The 13,556-nt window shown below is 37.7% G+C and overlaps 1 protein-coding gene across 8 annotated transcripts in view; it reads left to right on the top strand.

The window, feature by feature from the left end:
- The window catches only part of NUP98 (nucleoporin 98 and 96 precursor), a gene marked incomplete at its 3' end in the record, with an annotated part of 101,625 nt that overhangs the window by 41,802 nt on the left and 46,267 nt on the right, over nucleotides 1-13,556 (top strand). For all 8 annotated transcript variants that reach the window (XM_082660030.1, XM_082660029.1, XM_082660028.1 and 5 more), the window contains 2 exons: nucleotides 3,927-4,060; nucleotides 7,251-7,438. In XM_082660030.1, the coding sequence (XP_082516156.1) occupies nucleotides 3,927-4,060; nucleotides 7,251-7,438 (322 nt within the window). The remainder of the gene's footprint in view (nucleotides 1-3,926; nucleotides 4,061-7,250; nucleotides 7,439-13,556) is intronic.

The following is a 13,556-nucleotide window of genomic DNA, read 5'->3' as shown; positions in this document are numbered from 1 at the left end:
TTCTTAGATGCAGTTTTTTTCTTGAAACTCTGAATTTAATTGGCATTAAAATTTTTTTAGAATTCTTCTGTTCCTTAAATTTTCAGGATTATTTTTGTGGGTTTTTTGTTTGTTTTATTTTTGTTTTGATCCTATTCTTTAATACTCAGTGATGCTTTCCAGTCATATTTAAGAATAAAATAATAAAAATCTCACTGGCAACTTGTGTACCTGGGTAGAGCATTTTCATCAGTAGATTTCATTTGATAAGTAGCCCAGGGACCAGCTATTAGCCAAGGGTCCTCTAAATGTTAGAATATCACATTCTTAGCTCTGGGATGATGCAGGTCCCCTTGTTGCCCTTGTTAACTTGATTTCATCAGAGGAACTCTCTCTGATATTTTGACTTATCTGTTGAGCATCAGGGATTAGGAGGATGACAGGGTATAGTAGTTGTTGTGTATATATGCTTTGCATTGGTTCTTCTCTCCTTCCACAGTCTCAGTTCATCAAATTTAGTCTTCTTGAATCTCTCAGCTTTCTGTGCTTCAGGCAGATAGTCCCTCCTTTTGGCTGTAATCCCCTTTGAGTGTACTCCAAGGTATGGTTTACTCTCTCCTGCTTGTCCACTTCTTTCTTCTAGGCATTTGTTATATTTTCTCATCTGTTCATTTACTACCTTCCTATTCTTTGTCATTGTGGGCTGTGTAGATATTTTAATTTGTTTTATCCATAGCTTTAAATTAGGTCTTTGGAGCTAGCAGAGGTGAATTAGAACTCTAATTTCTCTGTGAAAATTAGAATCAGTTTTATCATAAAATTATATTCAAATTTTATTTGTTTTCCTTAGTTTTGATTTTAGTAGGAGGTAGCATAAATACCATAACCTGCTATTTACATAGATAGCTTTTGAATGGTTTTTAATAATCCATCTTTTCCCAAAGCCAATAAAAAGTTCCTGACATGAATTTGATATTACAGTTATATACAGTAGTGTTTCTGCTCATTTAAATGTAGTTGTATTGATTTAGAATGTACATCTTTGCATCACAGGATCTTAGTTATAAGGTGCTTTAGAGCTTGTGGGAGTCCGTTACTTAAAAGCCTTGGCTATGGTGGCTTTCTTACAGGTTAGTCCAGTCCATTGTTTTGTTCAGGTTGATTAGAAACCAAAACCTGCCTTTATAGAATTTCCACCCGGTGGTTCTACTTCTATCTCCTAAAGCCAAGCAAAATCAGTCTCCTACAATTTCTTTGTGGTAACCTATTGCCTTTCTTTCAGATAAAGTATCAGTTTCCTCTGGTCTCAGAAGACTTGATTTTTATACCTTTTTTCTATCTCTTTAATCATTTGGTTATGATATGGTTTTTCAGTATGTTTTCAAATTATTATGACCAGAACTGAATATAACACCAGTAAATGATAGCTTAACTAGCGCTTATGCTTGCTTATTCTCTTATTTTTGCTAACTTATCAGCTCTCTTTTCTGTATTTTATTTGAAATAATTCAGTTAACAGAGAAAATTTCATATTTAAACATACAGAAATAAAGACATCCTCACACACTTTCCTAATTACGTATGTTTGAATTTGTTGAGGAAGTTTTTATTTGAGCATACCCAGGAGGGGTGACCTATACTTGTTATATGGTGGGATCAGCTAGTGCTGGTCAGTGTTTTTCTTTTAATTTATTTATTTATTTGGCTGTGTTGGGTCTTAGTTGCGGCTCACGGGATCTTTCGTTGCTGCGCAGGGGCTTCTCTCTAGTTGTGGCGTGCGGGTTTTTCTCTCTCTAGTTGTGGTGTGTGGGCTCAGTGGTTTGCGGCACGCAGGCTCTCTGGTTGAGGCACGCGAGCTCAGTAGTTGTGGCGCGCAGGCTTAGTTGCCCTGCGGCATGTGGGATCTTGGTTCCCCGCCCAGGGAGCGAACCTGCATCCCCTGCATTAGAAGGCAGATTCTTTACCACTGGACCACCAGGGAAGTCCCTGATCAGTGTTTTTTTAATGTGTAATTGGCTGTCAGGTAACAAACTGACTAGTGAATATCAGAGTTCATTAAAAATATCCAGGGTTTTTTTAATCTTATTGAATAGTCCACAGAACAACATTATGTTATTGGGTGGCTACTTTTCTGTATTTTTTTCTCACCAGTAGTCTTAAATTGGATTTAGGAGCTTTCTGAATACAGATGCTTTACTATATGATCATTAAATTGACATCTCCTCTGGGTTTCACAATCCTGAGCAAATTTGTACCCTCTCCTAAAATATCAACATACAGTGTTTTAGTATTTAGTGAATACATCCAGTTTTAAGAATGCTTAATTTGACTACAGTGGATCTACCCCTTTTCATTAATTTTATTTTAACTGTTTTGAGTTTGTTGTTGATGCTGCTATTGTCTCTCCACTCCCCCACCCCCCACTCTGCTCCATTGTATTAAATTTTTCAAAATTTTTTGTTTGTGGCACTTCTTTTCTGTGGATTATCCCAGCCGCTCTGCAGCATGCGGGATCTTCCCGGACCGGGGCATGAACCCATGTCCCTGCATCGGCAGGCGAACTCTCAACCACTGTGCCACCAGGGAAGCCCTGATTTGATTTTTTTACCAGTATTTTTTTTTGAAATATTTATCTTGTGAAGAGGTTTCTTCATCAATCAGGGTACAGTGCAGATTTTTTTGTTGCTGTTTTCTTTTTACCGTGTACAATTGTAGATCATTGTTCCTGTCTGATGACGTTTCTTGTTACACTTTTTTTTCTCTATTTCTTTATTTTATTTCTTTCTTTATTTTTTTGACTGTGTTGGGTCTTCGTTGCTGTGCACAGTCTTTCTCTGGTTGCAGCGAGCGGGGGCTACTCTTCTTTGCTGTGCACGGGTTCTCATTGTGGTGGCTTCTCTTGTTGCAGAGCATGGGCTCTAGGCACGCAGGCTTCAGTAGTCACAGCACACAGACTCAGTAGTTGTGGCTTGTGGGCTCTAGAGCGCAGGCTCAGTAGTTGTGGCTCATGGGCTTAGTTGCTCCGTGGCATGTGGGATCTTCCTGGACCAGGGCTCAAACCCGTGTCCCTTGCATTGGCAGGCGGATTCTTAACCACTACGCCACCAGGGAAGCCCTGTTCTTACACTTTGAAAGAAAATGGGGTGATCTTTTTTTCCTTTCAATTTTTACTTAAATGGAATATGAATATCAAATGCAAATAGTAAATATAAGGATGCCTTAACAGCCATTTTCATTTGCTACCCTCTTCCTCTATATTCTCAGTATACTTAATATTTTTTATTCTGGAATTTTTTACTTATTAAATCAAAGATACTTTATTTCCACATTGTCATTTTTAACAACTACTTAATCCACCATGTTGATGAATCATGATTTTTACAACTGTTAATGTTGGACGTAGGTTGTTTCCAAGTCTTGACCATTACAGATAACGTTCAGTGAACACTTACAAATATGTCTTTATTTTCCTTCTAGTTTGATTAAGTCCTTGGGTTAGATTTTTATGATTAAAATTATTAGGTTAAAAAATATAAAAACGTTACTTGCTCTGTGTACTGTCATATTGTTTCTTTTAGACATTAAACCAATTTGCAGTGTTTCTGGAAGTCAGACTGATCCCTTTTTATATAGCTATGCCATTGATAGATAATGAGGTAGATATAAAATTTCTTCACCGTTGTTTAGGTTTACATTTCTTTGATTGTTGGCAATAATGAACACCTAAGTAAAATTTTATGTGTGTTGTCTCTTATGAAGTGCTCCACATATCTTTGACCTTTTAGATTATTTGATTGTTGATTTTCTTCACAGTTTGCTCCTTTGCTCTCAACCAGTAATGCCACTGAGTGAGTCTGAACATTTTGAAGAGAATCTCAAGTTCTCTTGATTTAAGGCACTGGATCCTTGGACTGACATCTTGCTTTTTCTTTTCTTTTTTTAAAAAGCTTTGACAGATCCAAATGCTTCTGCTGCCCAGCAGGCTGTTCTCCAACAGCACATCAATAGTCTGACATACTCACCTTTTGGAGACTCTCCTCTCTTCCGGAATCCCATGTCAGACCCTAAGAAGAAAGAAGAGGTAAGTTGAAGGATGTTTCTATAAAATCTGTTCTCAGAGTAGGAGAAACTTAGGTGTAATTAAGCTTTTAAGACGCATTATTTATGCTTTTCACTAGGCCAGGGGGTAAATTATTTTTGTATCTGGAAGGCAGCATGACAGTGAAATAAGTATTGAACTGGAAGTGAAGGCTGAGACTTTTCAACAGCCCTGATATGAGGCAGATATTATACTCATTTTATAGTTGAGCAAACTGAGGCTCACAGAGGCTGATTTCTCTAACATCATAATGTCTTAAGCGGCAAATCAAAATTCTTTTCTCCTGATTTCTACATAGCTTTGTCTTAATCTCTTAGGCTCTAGAAATGATCTTGTGCTCACTGTGTTGTGGCATTGAAAGTAGTCTTTGGTCGGTTTAATCCTTTTTTACCACTTACAATCTGTGAGATATTGGGCATCTCCTTTTGCCTCTCTGAAATGTGTTTCATCTTTAGAATGGGAATAGCAATTCTGTTCAGTGTTGAGAATTAGAGTAAGTTGCTCAGTATACAGAAATTATTATTTAGCCATTTATGTCTCACTAGTTACTGTGTTCAGCACTGAGGATACCTAATAAAAGTAAACAAGAATTTATTCTCTAAGAACTTGCTATCTAGTGAGGAAGATCAGACCTGTACATGCTTAAATTTACTCAGCTTTAGTATAGTATATGCAGTAATAGATGAGCCCATCAACTGATGAATGGATAAACACAATGTTGTATGTCTATATAATGGAATATCATTCAGCCATAAAAAGGAATGAAGTGATGATCCATGCTACAACATGGATGAATCTTGAAAACATGCTAAGTCAAAGAAGCCAAACGCAAAGGCCACATGATTCTATTTATATGAAATGTGTAGAATAGGCAAATCCATAGAGACAGAAAGACATGCTTGCCAAGAGATAGAGGGGACTTCCCTGGTGGTCCAGTGGCTAAGACTCCACACTCCCAGTGCTGGGGGCCCGGGTTTGATCCCTAGTCAGGGAACTAGATCCCACATGCTGCAACTAAAGATTCCACATGCTGTAACTAAAAGGTCCCACATGCCACAACTAGGATCTGACACAGCCAAATAAATAATAAAATAAATGAATGTTAAAAAAAAGAGAGAGATAAAGAGAGGAACTGGGAGGCACGGGATTTCTTTTTGGAATGAGGGAAATGTTCTGGAATTTAGTGGTTGGTGGTTGTACAGCCTTGTAAATATACTAAAACTCAACTGAATTAAATGCATTAAAATGGTGAATTTTATGTTAGTGAATTTCATGTTAATAAATATTTTAAAATATCACAGAGGGAAGAGCATAGATTCTTGGGTGAGTTTGATAAAGGTTTTCAGAAGAGGTAAGGTTTAATTTTTTTTTGAGAACATATGTAGAAGTTGGTAGATCTAGGTCAAGACATTCCAAGCAAAGGCACAGAATTGTGAAAGATCTCAAAAGAGATTTGGGAAGGTTTGTTGTTACTGAAGTGTAAACAGTCTGCATTGTGAAGAGAAGAATAAACTGTGACAAGTTTTATATTTTAGATATTGTTGTTTCAAGTGTTATATAATCCCATGTATACTGTTTAGAAAAACAAATGTATAACATCCTAAAGATACTATGGAGACATAGTAAAGGTGCCATCAAAACCAACCTGAAGGGCTTCCCTGGTGGCGCAGTGGTTGAGAGTCCGCCTGCCGACGCAGGGGACACGGGTTCGTGCCCCGGTCCGGGAAGATCCCACATGCCGTGGAGCAGCTGGGTCCGTGAGCCATGGCTGCTGGGCCTGCACGTCCGGAGCCTGTTGGTCCGCAACGGGAGAGGCCACAACAGTGAGAGAGGCCCGCGTACCACACACACAAAAAAAACTAACCTGAAGACTAATTAATTTAGTTGTATGTCTCCTCCACTAACTTTTAATACCCTCAAAAATCAGGGAGAGTATTTGTATTATTTTAAATTTCTTTCTTTCTTTTTCTTTTCTTTCTTTCTTTTTCTTTTCTTTCTTTCTTTTCTTTCCTTCCTTTCCCTTCCTTCCTTCCTTCCTTCCTTCCTTCCTTCCTTCCTTCCTTCCTTCCTTCCTTCCTTTCCTTCCTTTCCTTCCTTTCCTTCCTTTCCTTCCTTCCTTCCTTCCCTTCCTTTCTTTCCTTTCTTTCTTCATTGCTGCACACCGGCTTTCTCTAGTTGCAGTGAGTGGGGGCTACTCTTCGTTGTGGTGCGCAGTCTTCTCATTGCAGTGGCTTCTCTTGTTGCAGAGCATGGTCTCTAGGCACATGGGCTTCAGTAGTTGTGGCATTTGGGCTCAGTCATCGTGGCTCGCAGGCTCTAGAGCATAGGCTCAGTAGTTGTGGCACACGGGCTTAGTTGCTCCGCAGCATGTGGGATCTTCCTGGGCCAGGGCTCGAACCCGTGTCCTCTGCATTGGCAGACGGATTCTTAACCATTACACCACCAGGGAAGTCCCAACTGTATTATTTTTATTCTTAGTGTTTGACTCATGGTAATTATCAGCATTTATTAAATGGTGGATAAATAAAGGCTAATATCTATCCATTTTTTCAGAGTGATGTAGATTGCATAAAAGTTGAATATTTATGGCTGTGCCTCAGTTTTTCTTGAAGGATAAGATTTTTGGTTTAATTGAAAAATAATTAGGCTTAGAATTATTTTGGTATTTTCTTAAAATTGAATGTAAATATTGTCGTCTTTGTTTTAGAAAGCAAAACAACTGCAGGCTATTCTCTTTTGTAAGATGAAGAGAAATGCACAAGGTATATTAATATGTTAGTACATTTTGATTTACAAAGCACTTCAGATGCAGTATCTCAATTACATTTTGAAACAAGTCAGACAAACCCAGTGAAATGGGGGCTGGGGAGATGAATGAAAATCAATTATAGAGAAATAAAGACAGTTATATTAGCATTCAGTTACAAAGCATTACTTTGTACATTAGCATTCAGTTACAAAGCATTACTTTGTATGTAAGAATGCTAATTAGCATTAGCATTCTTACATACAAAGTTGGGTGGGAAATCCTTGTGTTCTGAGAGCCAAGACTCCAAGAGGGATCTAGCAGGTGAATGGCAGAGATGAGGTATGAACTCTGGTCTTCTGATTTTTAAGGCCAGTATCATATTTGAGTTAAACTAGAACTGTCCTTGATTTTTTTGTTTTTCAGAGATTGAAACCGACAAATCCAGCAGCCCAGAAGGCTCTCACAACACCTACGCATTATAAACTGACACCCCGCCCTGCCACCAGAGTCCGACCGAAGGCTTTACAAACAACAGGCACAGCCAAGTCACACCTCTTCGATGGGCTAGATGACGATGAACCATCCTTAGCCAATGGAGCATTCATGCCCAAGTGAGTTTCTGTTAAATTAGATGTAAAATATTAATATAAACTAAGTATAAAACTGTTTACTTAAATGTGCTACAAATGTTGTATATACATTTTTTTCTTAATGTGATAAATATAGAATATCATGAAGAAGAATAAAAATAACTCAGTCACTCCCAGAGATAATCATAGTTAACATGTTTTGGTTAACATCCTTCAAGTTTTGCCTATATCATGTTATTTGGTTTTGTTTTTGATAAGCTAGTGCTAGTGCTTACATTATTTTAAGCAGAAGACACTGTTTTCTTACAACTCAAATTGGCCAAGCTAGTTAAGAAAAAATATATATACGTATACACACATTTGTTTTCATTCCTACACATATAGATATTAAATAATAAAATAACTAATTACATTGAAAATAAATTCAGGAAAGTATGTAGAAGAGTTGTTGGTAAACATTGAAAATTACACTTACAGTATGCAAACATGCCTTATTAGAGTGTTACTATATATGCATGGGGGAAAAAAACAAGAAAAATACATACCAAAGTGTCAACAGTAGTTAACTTCTGGAGATATAATTTCAGGGCATTTCATTTCTAAGTTGTTTATTTTTCTAGATGCATTGCTAAACACACACAGAGGCTTTTTTAAAATACCGAATACTTTTCTAATCAGAAAGGAAAGCTTTTTTTTTTTTTTTTTTTAAAGCTTTGGGGGGAAAAGTAGAAATTCATCTCTTATAGTTCTTAGTCTGTGAATGTTATAAAGTGTAAAAAATTATCACTCCTTTTTTTCTCTTAAAAGTATGTTGGACAGCTGCTTCAGAAAAGATGGAAAGTCCGATTTTATGCATTTCTTTAGAACATCACTGGATTATTTTGAAGGCAGGGACTGTGTATTATTCATGTTTATGTCCCCAGCATTTAGCAAATTGTTCGGCACAGAGTAAATAAAAAGGGCTTAGAGTCACCTTTTTAGTCCAGTCATTAGATCAACAGCTTTCAGGGCAATTTCACCAGGTCTTAGGATCTACAAATATGATATACAAATAGAGAGGATTGGAGTGGGAAAGCACACGTTTTGCTGTTAATATGGTATCCCCTTCCTGGCTTCTACTTCTGTGGTGTTGCTCTCAACAGTCTTTACTTGATGTATTGGAAGTACACGGTTTACCTGTCACTTTTCCTTGATTTACTTTCCTGGAAATGTGGCTTCCAGGAACCCCCCACTTTTCTAGTTTTGTTCCTACCTTACTGGTTGCTCCTTCTGTCTCCCTTGCTGGTTACTCTTCTTCCTGGCCTCTTAAAACTGGAGTGCCCCTAGGCTCAGTTCTTGATCACATTATCTTTACTCACTCCCAAAGTGATTTAATTTAATTCAAGACTTTTTGATCATCTGTAGTCTAATTCTCAAACTTTTATCTCCAGCCTGGACCTCTCTCGCAAACTCCACGCTCATATCCAATGTCCAGCCCTACTCAACATCTCCACTTGCATGTCTAATAGACATTTGTCTCAAAATTAACATGTCCAGAACTGAACTGATCTTCCACCTTAAAGCTGTTCCACCCAAAGCCTTTCCTGTTGCAGATAATTGCATTTCTATCACTCTAGTTGCTCAGGCCAAAAATTTTGGAATCATCATTGACTTTTTTCATACATCCCATATCTAAGCCATCAGCAAATCTTTGTTCTACCTTTAAAAGTTATCCAGAATCTGACCAATTCTTACCACCTTCACTGCTACTAATTACCTTGACCCAAGGCACCATCATCTCTTGACTGAATTATTGCAATATTCTCCTAACTGATCTTTTTGCTTTTACCCTTGTTCTTTGCATTCTGTTCAGAATAAAGCTAACAGTGATTCCTTTGAAGTTTAAGTCAGACCACGTCACTTTCTGTCCAAAACTCAATTGTGGTTCATACTTCACCCAGTAAAAGCTGAATTCCTTACAGTGGCATATGAGGCCCTGTAAGATCTGATGTTCCATTACCTCTGTAAACACATCTACTACTGTCTTCACTGTTTACTCCACCATAATCTCCTTGCTGCTGTTAGGACAAGAAAGGCATGCTATTGCCTTTGGATCTTTCCTCCAATTGTTCTCTTTGCCTAAAACACTTCTCCCCATAAATCCTAATAGCTAACTCTCTTGCTCTTTACTCAAATGTCACATTGGTGAATACTACTCTGGCCACCCTATTTTAAATTTTACCCATCTTTTCTCTTGTCAGAACTCCCCATGTTCTTTTATTTATTTATTTTTTCTGCCAGTTATGCCAGCATCATTTGTTAAACAAACTGCACCATTCCCAAGGGAATTTAAATGCTACTTTGATGTATTAGGTGATGCTCTATTCAAGTTATATGCTTGTTCGTTTGCATGTGTGTTTATTCTTTTTTTTTTTAAGTTTTAAATAACTTATTGAAATATAGTTGATTACAGTGTTGTGGGGGGTTTTGTTTTTTTGGCTGCGTTGGGTCTTTGTTGCTGCGCAAGGGCTTTCTAGTTGCGGCGAGCAGGGGCTACTCTTCGTTGCAGTGCGCGGGCTTCTCATTGCAGTGGCTTCTCTTGTTGTGGAGCACGGGCTCTAGGCATGTGGGCCTCAGTAGTTGTGACTTGCAGGCTGTAGAGCACAGACTCAATAGTTGTGGCACACGGGCTTAGTTGCTGTGAACAAGACACATTCCTCTGTCACAAACTATGGGGGAAGAGAGATGTTGACAAAATAATCACAAGTGAGACAAGTGACAGAAGTAGAGATTGCCACTGTAGGAGAGACTAACAGAATGATGAAGGAAAGCTTCTCTGAGGATGTGTTGTTTAAACTGAAGAGGGATAGGGAGGACTGTCAGGCAGAGGGAGTATTTTGTTATGTTTCTGGTTTTAAATACACATATATTTTTTCAAGCGGATATAATTTTATTTTCCAGTTTTTTTTTTTCAATGTTTGTTTCAAACATTACTTGACCGAATGGTATTCTGTCTTGTATTTATCAAGATAGTCTCTCCCCCCACCGCCCCATTTATAGAAAATACTGGAAAGTGCAAGTTGTTGCCTGGGCATGAGGGAGAGGTCTTGGAGGGATAGAAAGGAGAGATTACAAGGTGTATGAGGAGACTTCTGGGTATTTATGGCTGTGTTGTTTTTCTTGATTGTGATGATGGTTTCACTGGCGTATACACATTTCAAAACTTATACACATGTCAAAACTTAATATGTGCTGTTTACTGTATGTCAGTTCTGAACTAATAAGTAAATGTAGCAAGGTTGTGGGAAACAAGTTCAATACAAGTTCAAACAAGTAACTCTTATTCCTATATCGCTATATTCCTATAAGCCAAGTGAGGGCAGTGACGTAAATATGGCGAAATATACATGAATCTGTCACTTGTTTTTACTTATGAAATATTTCATTGTTGAAATAAATCTGGTGTTCAAAGTCACATAGTTTTGCTTCACAAATTGTGCGACACTTTTCTGTTCTTTGGCTTCTTGTGTCTGTTCTTTGTACCTGTCTCACCTTGATATTTCTGATTCCAGTCCTCTTCACATTTGCCTGACACTGTTTTTATGTTTCATATTTAGTTCCTTGTTTTTTACTTGTACGTTCTTCATGTGAAACATTTAATTAAGCCATCTTCTCTCCTGCCCCCCACCCCACCCCTGTTGCTGTGTTTCCATCCATTACAGCTAATATTTTCTGTGATCACTAGGTTGTTCGCTCTTTGGCCAGAAGGGACCCTTTTATGTTGGCTCCTAAGTCCTTTCCATAGACCCTGATAGTGTTTGGTAACTTACTTTCTTTTTTTTTTTTAACTTTTTTTTCTAATTAATTAATTAATTTATTTATTTTCGGCTGTGTTGGGTCTTCGTTTCTGTGCGAGGGCTTTTTCTCTAGTTGCAGCAAGCGGGGGCCACTCTTCATCGCAGTGCGCGGGCCTCTTACTACCGCGGCCTCTCTTGTTGTGGAGCACAGGCTCCAGATGCGCAGGCTCAGTAGTTGTGGCGCACGGGCCTGGTTGCTCCGTGGCATGTGGGATCCTCCCGGACCAGGGCTCGAACCCGCGTCCCCTGCACTGGCAGGCAGATTCTCAACCACTGTGCCACCAGGGAAGCCCAACTTACTTTCTTGTAGCGTTCACCATGTAAAATTTTGTCCAGGACTTTTTTTGCCTTCTGTGTTCCTGATTTAGATTGGCTTGGATGTTCCTGTCTTATAATTTCCTTACCCAGTTTTGGTATAAAAATTAGGCTGACCTCACAAATTGTATCATTTCCTCTATTCTCTGGAAGACTTTGGGTAAGATAGGCCTTTCCCCACCCCCCCTTCCATTAGATGTTGGATACTAGTGAAGATACGAGTCTGAAGTATTATTTGTAGTAAGGTGTTTTGTTTTAATTATTGACTTTAAAGTTATAGGACATCAGCTTTTTCATTTTTTTGAGTCACTTTTGACAAGTTATGTTCTTATAATATTCATTTCAGCTCATTAAAATTCCAAACTTACTGGCATAAAGTTGTTTAAAAATATCCTTACTGTCTTTTTCATTTTAGTAGAATCTGTGGGGATGTCTGTGTTTTCATTCCTGACATGTAGGTATTTTGTGCCTTCTCATTTTAGCAATGTGGTCAGGGATCTACCAGTTTTATTGACCTCTTCAAAGAACTAACTTCTGGCATTATTGATGCTCTTGAGTCTAATTCCTCTTTCATTAATTTTTAATTTTATTTATCATATTTTCACTAATATTTATTTTTAGTCCATTCCCCCCCTCTTTTAAAAAAAAATTATTTTATTTTTGACTGCATTGATTCTTTGTTGCCTGCACGCGGGCTTTTCTCTAGTTGTGGCAAGCGGGGGCTACTCTTCGTTGCACTGCACAGGCTTCTCATTGCGGTGGCTTCTCTTGTTGTGGAGCATGGGCTCTGGGTGTGCGGGCTCAGTAGTTGTGGCTCGCAGGCTCTAGAGCTCAGGCTCAGTAGTTGTGGTGCACAGGCTTAGTTGCTCCGCAGCATGTAGGATCTTCACGGACCGGGGCTCGAACCCATGTCCCCTGCATTGGCAGGCGGATTCTTAACCACTGTGCCACCAGGGAGGTCCATTCCCCCCCTCCTTTTATGGTATTTAATTTTCTGTCCTTTGTCTAAATGGATGCTTAGCTTTTATTTTCAGCTTTCCTTCTTTTCAAATATTAATTATGCATCTAGAGATGTAAATTTCCCTTTTAGTTCAGCTCTATTTGTACTCTACAAGTTTTGATATGGAGTACTCTTAATGTTCAAAAAATAATTATATGATAAATGCTTTCTGATTTTCATAGGGTTTTTTGAGCCTTGGGTTATTCAAGAATATAAATTCCTAACATGGAGATTTTTAAGTTATCTCTTTGTTACTGATTTCTAGCTTATGTGCAAAAGAAAAGAGTACTTCAGGTGATTTCAGTTCTTTGAAACTTGTGGCTTGGTTTAATAGTCCAACATGTGGTTAGTTTTCATAAACATTCCATGTGTATTTGAAAAGAATATATATTCCATAATTGTTGGGTATGGGGATATTAAATTAAACTAAGCTTGCTAATCATTTAGGTCTTCTACATACATAGTGATTTATTTGGTTTGGATATTTCAGTTACTTTATTTCCTTAACCTCCAAATCACAAAAACGTATATAAACACATTTTCAGTTTTCCTAAATTTATCTATTTTAATATTTAACAGCTTTTACAAATGTGTGCGTGAATGACTTGTGTTTTTTTTACTTACTAATTTTTATTGTGGTAAAATATACATGAAAATGGTTAAAATGGTAAAATTTATGTTACGTACAATTACAATTCAGTGGTGTTAAGTATATTTACAATATTGTGTAACTATCACCACCAGTATCTCCAGAACTTCATCATCCCAAACAGAAACTCTGTACCTGCCATGCGATAATTCCCTATTTTCTTCTTCCCACAGAAGAAGAACCCTGTTAACCTCTTAACCTTTATATTACCTTCTGTCTGTAAGAATTTGCCTATTTTAGATACCTAATATACAGAGAATCATACAGAATTTATTCTTTCTTTCATGTCTGGATTATTTTACTTGGCATAATGTTTTATTTTATTTGTTTAAATTTTAT

This window comes from Grampus griseus, assembly GCF_964374135.1.
Source record: "Grampus griseus genome assembly, chromosome: 8".
In the NCBI taxonomy this organism is placed as follows: domain Eukaryota; kingdom Metazoa; phylum Chordata; class Mammalia; order Artiodactyla; family Delphinidae; genus Grampus; species Grampus griseus.
Note: the sequence above shows the minus strand (reverse complement) of the source record. Positions and strands in the feature narration are given on the sequence as shown.